The 22,591-nt window shown below is 53.2% G+C and overlaps 1 protein-coding gene across 3 annotated transcripts in view; it reads right to left on the bottom strand.

The window, feature by feature from the left end:
• The window catches only part of LOC144722356 (sodium-dependent lysophosphatidylcholine symporter 1-B-like), a 107,972-nt gene that overhangs the window by 16,987 nt on the left and 68,394 nt on the right, over positions 1 to 22,591 (bottom strand). For all 3 annotated transcript variants that reach the window (XM_078600546.1, XM_078600548.1, XM_078600547.1), the window contains one exon: positions 240 to 372. In XM_078600546.1, coding sequence (XP_078456672.1) covers positions 240 to 372 — 133 coding nt within the window. The remainder of the gene's footprint in view (positions 1 to 239; positions 373 to 22,591) is intronic.

The following is a 22,591-nucleotide window of genomic DNA, read 5'->3' as shown; positions in this document are numbered from 1 at the left end:
GGGATCGAGACCCACGACTTCCTGCACACCAGGCGAGGTAGTTAACATCTCGCGACCCAGGGGAGTCCCAAGCCTTTTTTTCAGGAGGACCCGCCATCGTTTTCGCAGTGGGCCCACGCAGATCATCACACAGACGTGCAATGCGCAGCGCGAGCTGTGAGCACGGCTGCAAGGTGACGGCGCCATCTGCTAACGGCTGCGATCCGTGCGGCGCGAAGGAGGGACGCGGGGCGACTCACGTTGAGGAACGTCTTGAAGAGGCAGTAGGAGATCAGGTACCACCACACCTTGGAGGACGTCTCCATGTGGAAGTTGGGAACGTACCACAGCAGGAAGTAGAAAATGACTGCGAACGGCGTGGAGCAGACGATCCTGCGGTTGGAGACACGGCACAGCAGGCGCGCCAATATAGTGTGTTCTCCTATAACGCGTTGTGACAAATAGTGTATAATGTAGGGTAAAGCACGGTCCGCGATAACTCGTGAGATGCAGGCTGCACAAAGACTGAGGCGCGTGGATAGCTATATTTAAGTCGATGTTTGTGGCATGCTAGATAAAGAGAAAAGGAAACATTTACCAAAACATTATGTGGATTATTTCCTGCTGCACTAAACCGACGAAAACCCCGGGAGAATGTGGACTGGATTTTAATGGTGCAGTGAACAAAAATACAGCCTGTCCTCCTATAACGAGGTAGTTGCGTTCCTGACGAACACCGCGTTATGGAAAAATCGCGTTATAATAAATAATGTATAATGTAGGATAAAGCACAGTCCACGATAACACGTGAGATGCGTACGCAGGCTGAACAAAGACTGAGGCGCGTGGATAGCGTCCAGAAGCATCCAGCAGCATCCCAATGCCTCGTGCGACGCTACGCCGAGGCCGCCGTACAACCGCTCATTCCTACTCGCGTTGCGACGTAGTTCCATTCATTCGCATCCCCTAATGCATTCATCGCGTTGTGAAAACCACGCGCAGCGTTACAGGAGAAGGGGCTGTTCTTCACCGGGAACGCGTGTTGTTCGGTGGCTCGTGATGCAACGTTCACCCCGGGCTCGCGAGCAGTTCAATCAATTCAGACAAATTGCAACCCGACGCATTACGTAACGATTTACGTGTACGTGCCGTTACACGCAGCAGCGGCGCCTTTCGTGCGGACCGCATCTCGAGACGCTGCCCGAGACTTTGTCGACGCGCGTGTCGCACGTGCCGCACGTGTCGCACGGAAGGGTTTAGGAAGCTGCAGTCAAGCGGGAAGACGGCCAGAAGACGAGCGCCGCTCATTTACAAGCTCTGGGGGAGGGGGGATAGGGGGCGTCCTTTCTTGGGATGTTTGGCCGACTCCACTGTTGGGTGTCTATATACCCGGAGAAAACCCAAGGTTGGGTGGGGGGGAAACGCTCAATCCCCGTACAGATGGAATACAGATGGAGATTAAGCGGCGAGCTCGTGCTGGAATGTCGTGGTCACGCCAGGAGGTGGCGTCTCTCTCGACACCCACGGGGCCCTGGGAGGGAGGGGGGGAGAGCAACGCATGCCGGGCCCACACATGCCGGGGCACAGTTCCCAATCACAGGGTCGTGAATTAAAACCACCGCGGTCCATCGTCTCTCTCGCCGGGATCGTTCAAATGAAACGATAAAACTAAAAAAAAATTATTTTTTATTTTACGAGGTAAGGCCCCACAGAGCTACGTGGCTCTCTTTCAGAAGCGATCTGGCTCTCACAAATGATAGCTTAACACAGTGCTTATTGCGTGGAAGTTTAAAGCAGCAGCCAAATACTGTAACCGCGTCATGTTGATTCTAAATGTGGAGGGAAAACCGGAGGACCTGGAAAAAAAAGTTCACATGACCACAGGGAGGGAGACACGCGAACTCCAAATATACAGCAGGCATCAGGGTCGGGATCGAACCCACGACTTCCTGTGCACCAGGCGAGGTAGTCAACATCTCCAAGCCACCGTGGCGCCCCAAATGTTCACCACATTGCCGGGACTTCAACAGCGCGGTTATCCGTTGCAGACCTCCGTCCACAGGAATGTGGCCCCTGCCTGCCGGCCAGGAGGACCGAAGTCAAAACCTCGTGTGGCTGTCCGGACGAACAGAGCTTTAGTTTGAAGATGCGCAGAAGCGTGGATCGCTTCTGGTGACAATGTCAAGGTGAGGGTGTTAGCGGCAGAGGTCGCAAACGGGTTTTGATTCCTTACCCGTACCCGGCCGCACCAGGGTCGCAAACGGGTACCCGTACCCGGCCGGGTACGGGGAGCCGGGTATCGGGTAGGGTACGGGTATCGGGTACCCGGTTGCGACCTCTGGTTAGCGGGGCACGAGCTCACCAACGCGTCCACTTCAACCACGTGGATTCAGCCCGGTCCGTTCACTGCGATCGAGGGACGTGTTTGCGTGTGGAGCCGTTGATCCGATTTGCTAATGGCGACGGAACCTAACCAAACTCGCTCAGGAACTCACTTTCTTGAGAACTGCTTCTCGTGTTTAGTTTGTTGACCTTCCCCCCGCACCTCCGATTAGCACGGTTGGCTACGTACGGTGTGCGAAAGAAGTTCCACATACAAAGAAAGACAAAAATCCCACATATAGCCTTAACAGACTGTTGGGGCAAGTGCTGTTAGCGAGCACCTATGAAGGCCAGAACGACACACGAGAGGGTGGCCAACACCACGCCCGGCCGCCTTTGTCTCCCCAGTGACGAATGTTAACACACCGCACCAGGTACTCATTTGAGGCTGAGTTGACCGAGAAGAGGCCCAGGACCAGTTCACATAATCGTCACCGGTGTTGGCCGTGAGCGGGAATTGAACTTGGGTCGCCAGGTTCGTTGAGCAGCGCGCTAACCGCTACACCACCGCTCCCCACGTACACACACGCACACGTACAGGAACAAACGTCGGTGAGCCGACACCAGCAACCGCCCAAGCTCTGCCGTCCCCTACGTATTAACAAGCGTCCAGCCAATCGATGATGAGCGTTCAGGCGTGGCAGGAAACCGGAGCGCCCGGAAAGGGCCCGAGCGCGCACAAGGGGGCAACACGCGGGGGTCAGGCCGGCCAACAGGGCACCGGTGAGACGGGCGTGCGTGTGTGACCCGGAGAAAAATCCACGGAGAAAGATCCACGACGGGGAGAAAGACGTGAGGACTTCAACTATTCAGCAGGCGTCAGGGTCGGGATCGAACTCACAACCTCCTGTATAGCAGGCGAGGGAGTTAACATCTCCCAGCCACCGTGGAGCCACGGGGAGCTGGCCCACGGCAGACCGCCGCCTCACCAGCCTCGAGTTACCCCCTCAACTTTGCCCGGCCAAATCTCACCATTACCGCCGCGGCCGAAACACGGCTCTCGTTTGACCCAAATATCCATTGCGGACGAACGATGAGAATTAAATGTCTTTCGTTTTTTAGACGCCTGGGCTCGATGTTTATCCAAGAGCGCATTTCCCCACGAAGGAATCGATCGACGGAGAAGCTGAAAGCGACGAGCAGCACGGCCACAACCCAACACGGGGGGCTGCCGATTAGGAAGCTCGCCGTCGCGTTCTCATGCTCGCCACCGACATTTAAAAACCACCGACGACGACGACAACACCGGGAAAAGATTTACTTCGGAACGTTCCAGCTAAATGCTAGAACCGATTTAAACTTGTTCATGGACGCGAGTCGCTGCGGGCTCTTGCTACGACGGACTCCGTGGTCGGGTCGGAGCGGTAGAGGCGGCGGCACGAGCTGCCCGCGGTTCAACCGCCACGGAGCCTCAAACGAGTACCTGGTGCGGTGTGCAAACACCGCCGCTAGAGAGACAAAGGCGGCCGGGCGTGGTGCTGGCCACCCACCCACCTCCTAGCGTGCCGTGCCAGCCTTCACAGGTGCTGCTCACTAACTACACTTGCTCCAACAATCTGTTAAGGCTACACGGGGGATCTTTGTCTGTGTGGGGAGCGGTGGTGTAGCGGTTAGCGCTACGCTGCGCTACGAACCCGGCGACCAGAGTTAGCTTCCCGTTCACGGCTAATACCCAGTGGCGATGATCTGAACCGGTCCTGGGCCTCCCCTAGGTCGACTCAGCCTGAAATTAGTACCTGGTGCGGTGTGTAAACATTGCCACTGGGGAGATAAAGGCGGCCGGGCATGGTGTTGGCCACTCACCCCCTATCGTGCCGTGCCGGCTTTCACAGGTGCTCGCTCACAGCACTTTCCCCAACAGTCTGTTAAGGCTACACGAGGGATCTTTGTCTTTGGTGCCGGTTAAATAAAAGCCTCTTCGGGGGAGCACAGCCTGAAACGCGGCTGAATACATTCGTGCCCTTCCTCTTTACGTCTTTTGATCTTCACCCTGTTCACCCCGCTCATTAGTGCTCTGCGAGCAAGTGCTGATGATGATGCTGATGATGACGTGGGGAGGGGAGATATCGATTTGCAAAATGAAGGCGAGCGTGCGAGGCACGGGCCTCCCAGGAGGATGACGATGAGAGCCTCCTGCTCGAGGCCGGGGCGCCAGCACGCAGCGGCCGACTCTTCTTCCACAGGGCGCCAGGAGGATCCGTCGCGAGTCGGAACCACGCGCCTCCTCCTCAACAACAACCGGCGGCATGGGCGTTCGAGATTGACCACGGAGTGGCGGCCGAGGAGAGATTTGGCGCCCCGGAGAGGAGACGGAGCGACGAAATCGGAGGGATTGCCACCCCGGAGGACCGTCCAGCGATAGGAGACGGAGCGACAAAATCGTCTGGCGTGTAGCTGCTGGGTGGATCGTTCCATTGAAGGAGCGTGGGGCACGGCCGCCAGCTTGGGGAGAGGCCTTCAATCCAGCAGCGGAGTGATCGTGGCTGGTGAAGGCGACCCGCCGCCGCCAGGCGCCACGCCGTGACATCGTCGGAGGCGGTCGCGTGGATCGCGACGAGCGATATTTTTCTGATCGACGATTTTTGCGCAGCGCTTTGATCAATGTCCCAACCGCTTTTTATCCTGCAACGCCGTCCGTGCGGGTCGTCCCTACGGACGCCATCACCACGCGAACCATCACCACGCCAACTATCACCGTCACCATCACCACGCCAACTCCGCTCCTCCTCGCAGCAGCAGCAGCAGCGGCTTTTGGCTGGCCATCCAATAAAGACGGTGGTCACCGCATCGCACGCTTGAGGATGCGCTTCTGCGGCCGTCTGGAACGCTCTTCCTTCCAATATTAGGAAGCCGCTGGAGCTACGCTCTTTTACACCATCTAGTGCAGTGGTTCTTCACCTTTCCTGCAGCCTGCACCACTTTGGTTCTCAGAAAGGGCATTTCGCACTCCGGGGTTGGCAACCACTGATCTTGTTTGAGAAACGAATTTCTTTAAAACTGCTTTTTCATCGTTTGTTGTCCTTGCCCCGCACCTCCGGTTGGCTGCGTACGGTGCGAAAGAAGTCCAACATACACACGTACGTACACAGACAGACACAGCTAAGCTACAACGCTTCCAACCTTAGTGGGAAAGCGTTAAGAGGACGCAAAAAAATCCCCAAACATGGGAATAAAGCAAGCTTCCTCCGGCTCTGCTATCGAGAATAAACATAAAAATAACTATTTAGACACGGGACGAAGCTGTTTAAGTGCACCACCGTGCAAGAGTAAATACAGTTCACTCATCGGGGAAGATCGTGCAAACAAGCGAACAGGCTGCCGCCTGCAGCTTTGTCGGACTGCGCCTCCACAGCTCTCAAACCCTCCAACCCTCAACCCCGTCCATGCAAATACTTCCACATCTGCGGGTGCCCAAGATTGCCGATGATAGACACGCGTGCCCCTTCGCCAAACTTTGCACAGGCTATAAACAAAAGCAACAGAAGATCAACCCAGCAATTGTTCGTCTGCGCAGGTGACAGTTTAGCAAAGTAAATTCCTCACCAAACGAGCAATCGGGGCAATGCTCTTCTCCCGTCTACAGCCCGGCGCCAGCCGTGAAAATTCCACATTCCTATGGCAGGGATGTTGCTCATCCACGGGATAACAACTGTTGACTTCCCCACAAATTGGGTTTTCATTTGCCGGGATGTTGGGCCGAGTGAAGCCCCAACCGGGTCTTGAACTCTCTGTGAATATAACCGGCCAGGCAAATAGGACAGCGGTCTGTCTCGCCGACTGCCATGCCGTGCCGTGGGCAAGTTACGGGGCTACGTCCGTCGTCAGCGCGCTCGGAGGGACGCGGGGCGACGCTGGCGACGTGCCGTGGCGACCTTCGTGCCGTGGCGAGGGTCAAGAGAGTTGATGCCAATTCGCGCGCGAGATCCGTACCCTCTTTTTCGGCTGACAAACGGCGCCCGCCGATTTGTGATGACGAACGGGATAAACGCTGCCTGACCCAGAGTCCACAGGGCTCAGCAGAAGCCCTCGGCTTGGAAGCCCAAATATTTACCGAAGCCCTGGCGGCGATGCCAGCTATCTCTCCACGGCGGCGCTCAGCTGTTTGCTTCTACTAAGTTCCCGTGCCCAATGGTAACAGCTGTTGTGGATGTCACACGAGCGGTGTGGGAAACGGCGTTCGGCACGGTACGGCCGATCCGCGCCGCGACAGCTCCTACACAGCGGCCGTGCCGCGGGCATCGGCGATGGCCGGTGACGGCGATTGGCTACGTACGGTGCGGAAAAAGTTCAACATACGTGGACACACACACGACCTCCTGTATGCCAGGCGAGGTGGTTAACATCTCGCCACCTCAAAACTCGCTCCGCCAATAAGCGAGCGCAATTAATTTACTCGATGGTATTATGTACGACGAATGCGTGGACGAGCGCGTGGATGTGCCAGTAAAACATCGGCAAGGACTCTCTCTGCACGTTACAAGTGTAAATCATGACAATTACTAAAAAAAAAAAACAATTTTTTACTTTGTTTATTTTACCAGGTAAGGCCCACTGAGCCATGTGGCCCTTTTTCAGAAGCGACCTGGCCACAAATGAAAGCTGAGCCAAGTGGCTTATCACGTGGAAATGTATAACAGCCAAATAACTCTAAATGCACGTTTCTAAACGTGGATGGAAAAACCGGAGGACCCGGAGAACAATCCATGCGACCACGGGGAGAGACACGCAAACTCCAAATGTACAAGCAGGTGTCAGGGTCGGGATGGAAGCCACAAACTCCTGCACACCAGGCGAGCTGGTCAACATCTCGCCACCGCAGCACCCCGGTGTGGGCCTTAGATTCCACGCACAACCCGACGCAGCGACGAGTGTCGCACACCGCTCCTCGCTCAACCAGGGGACGGCGGCGCGACGACGACGAGACTAGACGTGCACACCCCAGCCAAGCGAATGGCTTCTAGATTTGAAGCTCATAACAAATTTCAATTAAAGTGTGGCACTTTGCACCTGGCAGGTGCAGGCCTTTGAACACAGGAACAGGAAGAGGTACCTGAAATTCTAGATTTGAAGCTTTCGTGATTGCAAGGATTCATACTCTTAGTTCTTTCGGTAAAGTCACGTAGGTAAAAAATGAAATTAAAATTAATAAAATAAAATAATAAAAATCACGACGTTTCGGAGGCAACACAAGTCTCCGTCATCAGGTGGGACCGAACTAAGAGTATCAAGCGAATGGCGGCCGCGCAGAGCTGGCGAGAGTGACGGCGATTACTCCGCAGCGATCCTGCCAAGAATCGGCACGCGGGCAGCCGCGAAAGTCCGCGCCAGGCGACCCCACGCGCTTGCGATCGCAGCGGTGGCGGCAGACAGGAAATAAGACTCCGCGAGAGCGTCTCCTCTCTCGGTCTCGAGAGCGTCTGCGGATTAGAACGCAAAATTAAAAAATCGAGGTACGAAGCGGAGGGATTTGGCACTCACCACGCGACGAGCGTCGCGCGGCGCCGTGTGACTAAACTAAAAGCAAACTCTCTTTTATTTTAGCTACTGAGCTATGCGGCTCTTTCTCAGAAGCGACCTGGCCACAAATCATAGCTATCAGCACGTGGAAAATGTATAGCGGAGAAACACTATAAACGCGCGATGTTGATTCTACATGTGGAGGAAAAAACCGCAGGACCCGGAGAAAAATCCACGGCGACACACAAACTCCAAATATGCAGCGGCAGGCGGCAGGGTCAGGATCGAACCCATACCTCCTGCATACCCAGACGAGGGAGTGAACATTTTTGTCGCCAAGTGACTCGATAACCAGGTGACTAGGTAATCAGGTGACTCGGCGATCAGGTGATCAGATAACCAGGTGACCAGGTGACCAGGTGATCAGGTGACCAGGTGACCAGGTGACCAGGTGATCAGGTGACCAGGTAATCAGGTGACCAGGTAATCAGGTAACCAGGTCACCAGGTGACCAGGTGATCAGGTGACTAGGTGATTGGGTGACCAGGTCACCAGGTGACCAGGTGACCAGGTGATCAGGTCACCAGGTAAACAGGTCACCAGGTCACCAGGTGACTATGCGTTGCTGTCGTCAGAATGCTGAATGTGCCGCTGCTGTTGTTGGGAGACGGCTGACCAGGGCAGCGTTTGAGAAGCGAGGCTGGGACGGGTCAAACTTCTCTCTGGCTACACTCAGCAGGGATTTCTCTTAAACCTCGCAGACAGATTTTTTTTATTCCTTATTAGTTTAAGACGAACAAATGCCCACGCGAATACAGCAGCCGACGGTAAATATCGCTCCGTTTATCTCCAAAGGGAACCAATATTTCCGAGCTCGTGCTTAATGATTAGCATGCCGCCTGACTCGGAGCTCGTGAAGCAGCAGCACCCTCCAGGCTCATGTTTCCGGCTTTAAGATGTTAACAGAAAGCACATGAGAGTGGCGGCTTCAGCTGGCCCCGGCCCTGGGCCACAGCCGAGCGGGAAATGACGCGACGAGGATATCAAAGGCCCTGCTAGCCCGCCACCCCGTGCGCTCGGCTCACGCCATGCGTCCGTCGCCGCCGTCGTCGTTGTGAGCACGCGAGGCCCAGCTTGCGGACACATTTCACCGAGAGAGAAGTGGGGGGGGGGGGGCACAGGAGGCCTCCAGCGCCGCGGCCCACTCAACGTAACGTCTGTGCAGGCCGTTGTCAGCGTTGATGGGATAGCGCAGAGCAGCGCGGCTTGGTTAATGAGCAATGGGCCCATTTATCTTCTTGGTTCTTTCGGTAAAGTCACGTAGAAGGGAAATAATAAAATAATAAAAATAAAACATAATAAAATAATTATCACGATATTCAGACGCTCTTTTCCCGACAGACCTGTTCTTCACCTGAGGACGGCTGCTTGCGTTGTGGATGAAACGTCGTGAGAATTGTATTTTTATTATGTTTTATTTTTATTATTTTATTATTTCCCTTCTACGTGACTTTACCAAAAGAACCAAGAAGATTAATCCCTGCAGTCACGAAAGCTTTAAATGGGCCCATTTATGTTTTGGCAAGGGGTCAGTGACAGGGATGAAGAGAAGAGAATGCTACTCTGGTAGCCTTCGCTGGCTCGGGGAATTCTTTGCTTGATTGCAGAATTTGATATCTCTGGTTCGACGAACGCCGCTCCACCATGCGCCACGGAACTCTGGGACCACGGGACCACGGGGATGTGAGACTGTGGGTAGGTGGAACCACGGGGCTGTGTGTCTGTGGGACTATGGGACCGTGAGTCCACAGGGCTGTGAGACTGTGGGTAGGTGGAACCACGGGGCTGTGTGTCTGTGGGACTATGGGACCGTGAGTCCACATGGCTGTGAGACTGTGGGTAGGTGGAACCACGGGCTGTGTGTCTGTGGGACTATGGGACCGTGGGTCCACAGGGCTGTGAGACTGTGAGACCACACATCGCACCAGGTACTCCCCACTCTATCCCGTGCATACAAGTCGCATGTAAACTGAAGCGTGACCTTTAAACCCACCAAAAAATAACAACTCAATTTATAACAAAATAGAACGGACAAAATGCCTCCACATTTCCTCCACGTGAAAAAAATATATTATTTCTTACACAACCCATCAACCCAAACGGCCTTCTGGGAGTGCATAATTTCAGCAGGCGTACATTTATATATTATTTATAAGACGTACATTGATATTTTTGTTGCATTTTACGTGGAGGTTCAGAGTCTGCTGACGCGGCTTGCTATTTACATTCTCCACGGCGGCGCAAGCGGGCGCCTTGCGAACCGCGTCTACACGGTTCATTGTGCAGTTTCAAATCCAGATTTTTGGAGCGCACATCCAGCAAACCGACAACGTTCAGCGGGGGCGGCTAAACGCGGTGCCAGATGGCGCGTCGAACGACGACGGGGAAACGCGACGCCCGCGGTGGGTGCGACGTCCACAGTCGATGAGCCGCGCAGGGTGGGTGCGACGCGCAGGGTGGGTGCGACGCGCAGGGTGGGTGCGACGCGCAGGGTGGGTGCGACGCGCAGGGTCGGTGCGACGCGCAGGGTGGGTGCGACGCACAGGGTCGGTGTGACGCGCAGGGTGGGTGCGACGCGCAGGGTGGGTGCGACGCGCAGGGTGGGTGCGACGCACAGGGTCGGTGCGACGCGCAGGGTGGGTGCGACGCACAGGGTCGGTGTGACGCGCAGGGTGGGTGCGACGCACAGGGTCGGTGCGACGCGCAGGGTGGGTGCGACGCGCAGGGTCGGTGCGACGCGCAGGGTGGGTGCGACGCACAGGGTCGGTGTGACGCGCAGGGTGGGTGCGACGCACAGGGTGGGTGCGACGCACAGGGTCGGTGCGACGCGCAGGGTGGGTGCGACGCACAGGGTCGGTGCGACGCGCAGGGTGGGTGCGACGCACAGGGTCGGTGTGACGCGCAGGGTGGGTGCGACGCACAGGGTGGGTGCGACGCGCAGGGTGGGTGCGACGCGCAGGGTCGGTGCGACGCGCAGGGTGGGTGCGACGCACAGGGTCGGTGTGACGCGCAGGGTGGGTGCGACGCGCAGGGTGGGTGCGACGCGCAGGGTGGGTGCGACGCACAGGGTCGGTGCGACGCGCAGGGTGGGTGCGACGCACAGGGTCGGTGTGACGCGCAGGGTGGGTGCGACGCACAGGGTCGGTGCGACGCGCAGGGTGGGTGCGACGCGCAGGGTCGGTGTGACGCGCAGGGTGGGTGCGACGCACAGGGTCGGTGCGACGCGCAGGGTGGGTGCGACGCACAGGGTCGGTGTGACGCGCAGGGTGGGTGCGACGCGCAGGGTGGGTGCGACGCGCAGGGTGGGTGCGACGCGCAGGGTGGGTGCGATGCGCAGGGTGGGTGCGACGCGCAGGGTCGGTGCGACGCGCAGGGTGGGTGCGACGCACAGGGTCGGTGTGACGCGCAGGGTGGGTGCGACGCACAGGGTGGGTGCGACGCACAGGGTGGGTGCGACGCACAGGGTGGGTGCGACGCGCGCCTCTGGCCGTCAGCCTGACACCGCCGCCCGCGGATAAACCCTCGCCCCGCGCATACCTTCCCCCGGCGGGGGGGAACGCGAGTGATTCTCACGTGACGGGGCCAATCCCTCCGTGCCAATCATCGTGGCGGCGGCGGCTGCTGCGTCGTGATCAGAGCGGCCCCGGCAGCCGGCTGCATTTCAGACCCGGAGATCGCGTGGCGTCTCAAAACACGCGCCGCGTCGCTTCACTCTCGCGGTGCGTCGCGGCGATACCTCCGCGGTGGCGGAACGCAAGCACATACATAGGTGCGTGTGTGTACGTACGTCTGTGTGTGTACGTACGTGTACGTGTGTGTGTGTGTATGTATGTGTGTGTGTGTGTACGTATGTGTGTGTGTGTACGTACGTGTGTGTGTGTGTATGTATGTATGTGTGTATGTGTACATACGTACGTGTGTGTGTACGTGTATGTGTGTACGACACTTCACGTGGCCTCAAGGTGCACATGGCCTGGCACAAGCGTTGTGGTGACGTCACCGCCACTTAGTAGCGAATGGCGGTTGTTGTTGTTGTATGTACATACATACGTGTGTATGTACGTGGGTGTGTGTGTGTACGTGTGTGTACGTGTGTACGTACGTACGTCGAATTTCTTTCGCGCCATACGTAGCTAGCCGCGCTGGTCGGGAGCCCTCGCATCATTACACGCAGTCAATTAGAACACAACCCACGAGCCTCCGTGCTAACTAGAACCCATAGAGAGAGAGGGTCCCTCTCGATGGTCATCTGACGCTTCCCCAGCTGTTGGTTTCAGCGAGCCTGACTGCTGATGAGACATCGATTGTCAGAAGCGGTCCGCAGTTTGCTTGCGTTGAACCAACGCTGCTGAAATGAGGGGCACGGCCGATGTGCTTTGTAATCAAATACTCGAGCCATTTGATTACGTGCGCTGCGTGTTGAACTTCTTTTTCACCTTTCGTAGCCGACCGTGCTAACTGGAGGTGCAGGGATGGGGGTGAGGACAACAAACTAAGCACAACAACAACAACAACAAGTTCTAAGAAAATGAGTTTTCCATCTCGATTTAAAGGGAACGCACCGGGAGTGCGGAGTTCATATCGCTCAACCAGGCGGGGAAGGCAAGCGGGACTGACCTGGCTCAGAGTTTAAATCACAGCCCAACGGCACTCAGAGCAGAACGAGGGGATCAGGTGAGCTGGCCAAACACGCGAGAGCGCGTTGCGCGACGGGGCAAGATTCCGGGAAGGCGGAGCGGATTTCCCAGCGTGGCCGCCTTCTGACAAACCGAGCCACCCCCCTGGGGGAAAAAAGAACGAGCGGCCAAAAGCCTGACAGGCGAATCCGGGCGACTGAGATGCCCGGCAGAGTCACAGCGTGGCGGCCCCTTGGCTCTACAGGGTTACACGCGGCTCCCCTTTCCTTCATCGCCGACTCTCTGGACAGATCTGCAACGCGATACCGTCATCCAAGTGCAGCCAGTCACGTGACGACTGCAGGCGACTCGCAATAAAAGTTTAAACTGAACAACTATTTTCGTGTTTTTCCAGGTAAGTCCCACTGAGGCTATGTAGCATTTTTTCCCGAAGCTCGAACGAAGTGGCTTATCGCGCGGAAATTTATCGCGGCCTAAGTGGTGTCATTCATCACGGAGTTGACACACACGCGCACGCCCACCACTTGAATAGTTGTGTTTAATTGTTAATTGCCGTACAAGCCTGCTCACACAAGGCCCTGTCTCTCTACGAGGTGTGGGGGGGGGGTAGCTGCTTCCAGCGCGATGAGTCACGGGGGAGCACCGCTCGCTCCAACAGCGGCCGCAGCCGCCGCCGGCTTCCCAACCTTCTTGGTTCTTTCGGTAAAGTCACGTAGAAGGGAAGTAATAAAATAATAAAAACAAAACATAATAAAATAATAAAATTATATTATTATATTATTTTACTATGTTTTTTTATTTTATTACTTCCCTTCTACGTGACTTTACCGAAAGAACCAAGAAGATGAATCCCTGCAGTCACGAAAGCTTTAAATCGAGGCTTCCCCACCGGCAAGCTAAGGTGAAGGAGCAGCCCTGCAACTGGCAGCTCGCAACGCTGCTGGCGGAAAGGCCTCCCCGCAGGGGTCGCCCCCGGAGCCGTGGGCAGCCCTTTGAGCGACTGCCTCGTGATGTTGTCCATCAAGGGAACACCGTCTCTCGTATTCGCGTGCATTGTGCGGCTCTGGAAATATTGAGGGGTTTATATTTTTTCTAACGAATTCGATAAAGATGGCCCTTCTTATTATTCTTGGTTCTTTCGGTAAAGTCACGTAGAAGGGAAGTAATAAAATAATAAAAATAAAGCATAATAAAATAATTCTCACGACGTTTCGGCCAAAACGCAAGCAGCCGTCCTCAGGTGAAGACCATGTCAAGGCGCCCTTCCCCCCTTCCAACCCAGCTTAAATATACGCCCCAAGCGTGGTGGTGTTTCATTCAGACGCTGCCTCTCCGACAGACCTGGTCTTCACCTGAGGACGGCTGCTTGCATTGTGGCCGAAACGTCGTGAGAATTATTTTATTATGTTTTATTTTTATTATTTTATTATTTCCCTTCTGCGTGACTTTACCAAAAGAACCAAGAATATGAATCCCTGCAGTCACGAAAGCTTTAAATCAAAATGGTCCTTCTTGTTATTTTGGTTGCCGACCCCCTGCTCTGGAGAGAATATCTAAACTTAACTAAACTATTGTTGTTATATTCTTTGGTTCTTTTCGGTAAAGTCACGTAGATAGAAATTTTCGTTTTTAATAAAATTGTAATTATTTTACCAGAAGCGACCTGGCTATTGCAAATGACAGCTCAACAAAGTGTCTTGCCACGTGGACATTTATAGCAGCCAAACATGCGTGGAGTAGATTCTAAATGTGGAAAGGGAAAACCGGAGGATCCCGAGAAACATCTCGACTACCAAGGGGAGAGAAAGACTCCCCTTGGTAATATACAGCGTCAGAGTCGGGATCGAACTCAAGACCTCCTGTATACCAGGCGAGGTAGTTAACATCTCATAGCCACCGCGACGTCCCTATCAGCTCTTCCACGAGGAGGGTAGTGCCCACACTTGACCCCACCGATCGACTGAACTCATCCATGGCGCTTTCGACCGCCGCACCAAACCGGCGACCCCTCTGCATTTGCGAGTCCCGCGAGCTGTCCACCCGGAACCCCGCTGGTACCGTCCCAAGCGATCGGCGCAGCTTGATGGGATCTGGAACCGGCGCTCGTGTAAGGCACGGGGTGGGGGGCGGGATCCAGTCGAGCAGGATCACCGCGGGGAAGAGAGAGCGGCCACGACAGCGTACTTCTGTACGTGTCCGCTGACGCGCCGTGAACGCCGTCACGACGAGTCGGGACAGGAAGAGCGGCGAAACCCGAGCTGGAGGAGCTCGGGATGCACTAAATCAATGCAAGACGTTGGGGGGGGGAGGGGGGGGGGGAGAGCGACAATGGGGAGGGGGGTTCTGCTGCAGTGGTGTACGGTGGCCGGTCCGGGTTTTCATTTCCCCCGAGCAGCCACTTGACTTCTAGATTTGAAGCTGTCGTGACTGCGAGGATTCATACTCTTAGGTTGTTTCGGTAAAGTCACGTAGGCAAAAAAAAATAAAATAAAAGTAATAAAAATAATAGAAGTAAAATAATAAATAACATGTTTTTTAATTTTTTTTAATTTTTTTACCTACGTGACTTTACCGAAAAGACCTAAGAGTATCATCCCCTTGCCCTTTTGCCAAGGATCAGACCCGCACCGGGGGGCAGAGCTGCAGTGCCGAGCTCGGCACGCGACCCCCGAGCGATGGGCCGTGGGGGACGTGCCACCGCTCGGCCACCGACACGCTCGCGGAGTGGCCGGTGGGGGTGCCCCCGTCCAGTGTGGCAACTGTCGGAGCTTCTTGTCTGTGTGCACGTTGAACTTCTTTCGCACCGTACGAAGCCAACCGTTGCTCATCGGAGGTGCGGGGGAGAGACAAACAACACTAAACACAACAAAGCAGTTCTAAAGAAATTACTTTCAATCTAGATGATTTAAAAGTGCTCAAGTGGCTTCTTAATATCGCAAGGCAGAGCGTTCCAGACGGCCACAGAAGCACACCTGAAAGCGCGCGTTGCGGTGACCGCCTTTGTTCAAAGGCCAGCCAAAAGCCGCCACTGCGAGGATGACCGGAGTGCGCATGATGTTTTATGTTCCATGACGAGAGCCAGCGAGGTGTCGTGGTTCGTTTGTGGCGAGCGCTTTGTGTGCGATGAGCGCGACCTCGTGCCGTATTCGTTCGGCAACCGACTTGACCTCGCCCGCGTCCGTCTCTCCAAGTACAATCTAAACCGTCTTGGTTCTTTCGGTAAAGTCACGTAGAAGGGAAATAATAAAAGAAAAAAAGAAAACATAATAAAATATTATGTTTAACGAAATATTCTGTTTTATTTGTATTATTTTTATTATTTCCCTTCTACGTGACTTTACCGAAATAATAAATAAAACATAATAAAATATAATGTTTAACTTTTATTATTTTATTATTTCCCTTCTACGTGACTTTACCGAAATAATACATATAAAACATAATAAAATATTATGTTTTATTTGTATTATTTTTACTATTTCCCTTCTACATGACTTTACCGAAAGAACCAAGGAGATGAATCCCTGCAGTCACGAAAGCTTAAAATCGAAGTACAATCTAAACCGTCGCACTCCGCCCCAAGGCCCGAGAGCTCGTCGCCACGGAAACCAGCGCGAGGAGGATTGTGCCCGAGGACCGCGTGGGAGTCCACACGCAGCTCGCCTGACCGCTCGCCGACCGATGCTGAGCGCGCGTGCGGCACGAATAGCCGCTCCGGGACAAACACGGGGACGGGCCTGTGATGTGCGAAAAGGCGGCCCGGCAGAAGGGCTGCTGGAGTTGGTTTGAGCAGATTGCGATAATCGTTCAGTGAGCGCGACCGTGGGGGTGTTTCCAATGCAATTTTTATCTCTCGGTGAAATGGGGGCATCACCGAGAGGTGATGGGACCTTAAGGAGTTTGGAATCTCGTGGAACAGTTTCGCGTTGTCCGGCGTTTAGAGCGCAGGCAAGCAGAGCCCTCGCATCATCGCAAGCAGTCAAATAGAGCATAAACCACGAGCCTTCGCGCTAACTAGAACCCATAGAGAGAGAGAGCTTCCTTCCAGATGGACATCTTTATAAACGCAGCCTCGCCGTGCTGTGAGCTTGGGGGAAATGTTTTACCGTGGCAAAAACTGGTTTCGTTAATCAATGCCGCCCTCCACAGGAGGTGTCCTATTCCTTTACACTGAGCGCATTCCTGGCCCGTGTCCCGCAAACCTGCGGCAAGACGCTACGTTCAAAGGGTAAGAAGAACGATAGAGAGAAACGACCCAGCGACTAAGTGCGAGTTGTCCAGCGGAGGCAGGGACCCGACACGAGAAGGCAGCAGCTCTCCCCCAGACCCGCCGAGTGTGTGAAGGAGCCCCGGGGAGCGCAGAGGGCAGAGGAACCCCCCGTAAATCTCAATCGGTGTGCGACTCAACCGGCCGCCCGCCGGCTCGCTCGTTGGCTTGTCGGCAGAGGTCGCAAACGGGTTTTGATTCCTTACCCGTACTCGTACCCGGCCGCACCAGGGTCGCAAACGGGTACCCGTACCCGTACCTGGCCAGGTACGGGTACCCGTTCCCTACCCGTACCCTACCCGAAATGAGTGACAAACGGTTACTCACCAGTGACTCACGGCCTACCCGTACCCGTACCCGGCCGGGTATGGGTAGCCAGGTATCGGGTAGGGTACGGGTATCGGGTACCCGGTTGCGACCTCTGCTTGTCGGCTCACCGGTCGGCCTGCTGATTGTCTCAGTGGCCAGCGTGCGCTCGCGGTTTGAGCAGCCTCCCCCAGACCCGCCGAGTGTGTGAAGGAGCCCCGGGGAGCGCAGAGGGCAGAGGAACCCCCCGTAAATCTCAATCGGTGTGCGACTCAACCGGCCGCCCGCCTGCCCGCTCGTTGGCTTGTCGGCTCACCGGTCGACCCGCTGGTTGTCTCAGTGGCCAGCGTGCGCTCACGGTTAGAGCAGCCTCCCCCAGGGGGTTTGCTCGCTGCAGCCGTGACCCGCGTGCTCCCCGCACGCTCCCAACAGCTGCAGGAAACGGATGCCGCCCGAAACCTCGTTAATTACTCCGCTCGTAGGCTGGCCCAATTTGTGCACAGCGTCTGACGGAGCAATCAGCGCGCCTCTGCCCGGACGACCTCTCGGGCTGATGCCGCTCAATTTGACTTCATCTGCGGCGATCGCAGTCGATGAAAGGAAGCGCGGCTTATTTATTTATTTACTTGCACCTGCACCTTGACACGCCGTACATCACGGTGAGTGCCCCGGCCGGGAGCTGCTGCGCTTTCCTGCGAATGGCGCGGTGTCACGGAGAGCAACCACGTGACGGTCGTTCACCTCCGAGAGACCGACAGCTAGAGGCGGCTCACCGCGCCGTATCGAAACACGTGGGGGAAGAGTGGGGAGGGTGGTGATGGCAGAGTGGGGAGGGCGGTGTATAGCAAAGTGCCTCTGGAGGAGATGAGTTGGTGGTAGAGGAATAGAGGGACCGAATATTTGGGGTTTGCGTCTCTCTCTCTCCTCGTCGTATCTGGATGCTGCTATTAACTCCCACGTGATTGGCCACTTCGTTGAGATTTCATTTGTGGCCAGGTAGCCTTTTTAAAAACAGCTACATAGTTCAGTGGGGTCTTACCTGGTAAAATAAAAATAGTGCATGATAATTGGTTTTTTACCCTTCTATCTGGCAACAAAACTCACACCTTTTTTTTTTTTGGCGTCATCTGGTCTAACCCATGTGAGACTAGGCTCTAAGGAAAGCTGTCTCGGGTGTGGACCAATCAATTTCAAGGACAGTGCATACATTATCAGAGTTATGTTTTTTGTTTGCATTATGACTGCAGGTATTGTGGTCTATGTAAACATGACTCCTTGTAAAAAAAAAAAGGTGTCAGTTTTGTTGCCAGATAGAAGGGAAAAAAACAATTAGCATATTTTTTACTGGCAAATGAGGTTCCAATGGTGTAAAATAGTGCAGTATAGTAATGCCCTTTCGGCATTACACGCGCACTGCGTTTCACAGAAGGCACAACACGTCGACCAGGGCAAGTGGTTTAGACTCCGACTCCAAGTGCACGGCATCCCTAGAAGTGAACGCTCACCCTGCTGCTGCTGCGTTCACACTCGGCCGGCGCGGCCGAGTGTGAACGCTGTTCACCAGCATTTGGTTTCAAACAATGCTGGTGAACATTCGTTTGGTTTCAACCAAACCTCTCTCTGCTGATAAAGACGATATGGAATTTGGTCCACGGTTTTCTTTGTTTTTAACCAACGCTGCTTAAGATATACGGTCACTCCCAGAAGGCCGTGTGGCTGTCAGGATGTGTAAAAATATTTAGATTTTTTTTGTTGTTACGCGGAGAGACAATGTGAGCAGGAGGCGTAGTGTCGGCCTATTTATTTTCTGTAACGTCAGTCTGGATGGAGGCAACTGGACTCCGAGGTCCCACTCCAGCGGGAAGCCGCGTAATGCAATTTTCTTCCAGATTTGAAGCTTTCGTGACTGCAAGGATTCATACTCTTAGTTATTTCGGTAAAGTCACGTAGGTAAAAAATCCAATTAAAATTAATAAAAATAAAATAAAAATCACGACGTTTCGGAGGCAACACAAGTCTCCGTCATCAGGAGGGACCGTCACAGCCAGATTTGCTGTATCAAGTGAGTCTCACTTGATACAGCAAATCTAGCTGTGACGATCAAGTGAGCCTAACTTGATACAGCAAATCTAGCTGTGACGGTCCCACCTGATGACGGAGACTTGTGTTGCCTCCGAAACGTCGTAATTTTTTATTTTATTTTTTATTAATTTTAATTTCATTTTTTACCGACGTGACTTTACCGAAAGAACTAAGAGCATAACAATTTTCTTCCCTCCGCGTGTACCCACGGCCTTCTCGATTCGTTCCCAACACCGACCCGGCATTCCTCCACCGCGGCACCTGGGCACACCGCTCGTGTTTGATGAAAGTTTCGTCGCCGTCAATTTTGCGTGCCTGCCCTTGCACGCACGAATGCACGCACTGTCCGCGCGTGTGCCTGCTGCCAATCACGGCCGTGTCAAACGTGGCCTTTTAGCTCAACGATCGTGGTTCTCTCTCAGGGCAGGCAAGATTCGACCTCTAACCTACCTCTCTAACAGCGAGCGAGCGAGTGAGCGAGCGGTTCTCCCGGGAGTTGGCGTGAGATCGCGCCGGTCTCCTGCCAAGGTGGCGTCAGCACGCGGTTGTGGAGATTCAAATAATGAGGAGCTGTCGCTGCTCGTTTGTCTCGCTCGTGTAAAGGTTATCCTGTCTCTTGCTGGTCATGTCCCCGGATGCATCCACGGAAACCAACAATTGCTCACGTTGTGTGGCTTAGGCTGCGGCGATTTTTGGGAATGGTGGCTGTGCGCGCCGTTGTCCTAAACACGTGGTGGCCGTACATCGTAAAATGCATTTTAGAATTGTGGAATATATTTTGGGTACTGTAATTACAATATACTATACGATAAATGAAATGAATAAAATATGAATTGACCTATTAGTCAGAAGAACGCAAGCTTGAAGATTAGAGTGAAATCCAGATAACGGTCGCTTGGCAAATGGCACACCATGCCAGCCTCGATCAAACGCTTCAGAAATGTCAAAGCGCTCCCATCGTAGACTCTGCAACCTTGCAACATTTTTCAGGACCACCGAGCTAAATGTATTTCGATTTGTTAACTACCTCGCCTCGTATACAGAAAGACGTGGGTTCAATCCCAACCCTAACGCCTGTATTTACTACTATAATGAGCCGAGAATGTCTGTGTGTCCCGCGCGTGACGTCACTCCACGTCAGCCCCCCTCATTAATACTCATGAACAGGTGGCGTCCTATTCTTGGGTTCTTTCGGTAAAGTCACGTAGATAGAAACATTTTAATAGAAAATGAAGTGAATACAAATAAAAATAATAAAATAAAAATAATAAAAACAAAAAACACCAATGTAGACTGTAGCCTCGTTCAGGTGACGTCATCCACATACACCACCCCCTCATTAATAATCATGAGCAGGTGACGTCACACCACATCGAACAGCCCCCCACATTAATAACCATGAGCAGGTGACGTCTTCCAAATGGACCCCCCCCAATTAATAATAATTAGCTGGTGACGTCACTCCACATGGGGGGGGGGCGAGGCGCCTCCTCCCCCCTCCTCGGCGTCAACTTACAACCCTCACTACAAAGGCAGAACCCTCGCGTCACGCGATCTCCGTCACGCTGTTGAGACATCAAAGTAAAAAGGACGTCATGATGAACAAGGGATTATAACCTTTAAATTAAATAAGTCTGTACAATGAATACCACGTCGCGGTCTGATTTTCGTTTGCTAGTTTCAGATTTACTGCAATACACCCGTCCTTGGACGGGCAAAGGGCGAGTATTTGAGGTTTGCGTGTCTATTTCGCTGTGGTCGCGTGGATTTTTCTCTGGGTTCTCCGGTGTTTCCCTCCACATTTAGAATCATGCGCTTGGGGTATTTGTTCATTCGTTCGTTTCTCAATCCGCTTGTCCTGGTGAGGGTCGCGGCAGCAGTGTGTTGAGTAGGTCAGTCCAGACCTCCCTTTCTCTAGTGACAGACTCCAGTACTATATTACTATACACTACTATACACTACTACACTATACACTACTATACACTATACACTACTATACACTACTACACTATACACTACTACACTATACACTACTATACACTATACACTACTATACACTACTACACTATACACTACTATACACTACTACACTATACACTATTATACACTACTACACTATACACTACTATACACTACTACACTATACACTACTATACACTACTACACTATACACTACTATACACTACTATACACTACTACACTATACACTACTATACACCACTATACACTATACACTATTATACACTACTACACTATACACTACTACACTATACACTACTATACACTACTCTACACTATACACTACTATACACTACTATACACTACTACACTACTATACACTACTATACACTACACACTACTATACACTACTACACTATACACTACTATACACTATACACTACTCTACACTATACACTACTATACACTACTATATACTACTACACTATACACTACTATACACTACACACTACTATACACTACTATACACTATACACTACTCTACACTATACACTACTATACACTACTATATACTACTACACTATACACTACTATACACTACACACTACTATACACTACTATACACTATACACTACTCTACACTATACACTACTATACACTACTATATACTACTACACTATACACTACTATACACTACACACTACTATACACTATACACTACTATACACTATACACTACTATACACTACTATACACTACACACTACTATACACTACACACTACTATACACTACACACTACTATACACTACTATACACTACTATTCACTACTATACACTACACACTACTATACACTACTATACACTACTATTCACTACTATACACTACACACTACTATACACTACTATACACTACTATACACTACTATACACTACTATACACTACTATACACTATACACTACTACACTATACACTACTATACACTACTATACACTACTATACACTACTATACACTACTACACACTACTATACACTACTATACACAGACTTTAGCTCTTCCTGGGGAATTCCCGCGTGTTCCCAGGCCAGCCGAGCGACATCGTCCTGCGAGCGTGTCCTGGGCTGGCCCCGGGGTCTGCACCGAGTGGGAAGTCTACAGGGGGACATCCTTTACCAGGTGCCCGGACCACCTCAACCGGCTCCTCTCGATCCGGAGGAGCAGCGGCTCGACTCTGAGCCTCTCCCGAATTACCGACCTCCCCACCCGATCACGGAGAGTGAGCCGGGCAACCCTGCATAGAAACATAATTTCGGCCCCTTGTATTCGCGATCTCAATCCTATCGGTCATTAGCCAAAGCTCATGACCACTGGTGAGGGTGGGAATGTAGATCGACCTGTAAACCGCGAGCTTCGATCAAGAAGTCAGCTCCCGCTTCACTACCACGGAACGGCACGGCGCCCGC

This window comes from Lampetra planeri, chromosome 14 (assembly GCF_965212315.1).
Source record: "Lampetra planeri chromosome 14, kcLamPlan1.2.h2, whole genome shotgun sequence".
NCBI lineage: Eukaryota > Metazoa > Chordata > Hyperoartia > Petromyzontiformes > Petromyzontidae > Lampetra > Lampetra planeri.
Note: the sequence above shows the minus strand (reverse complement) of the source record. Positions and strands in the feature narration are given on the sequence as shown.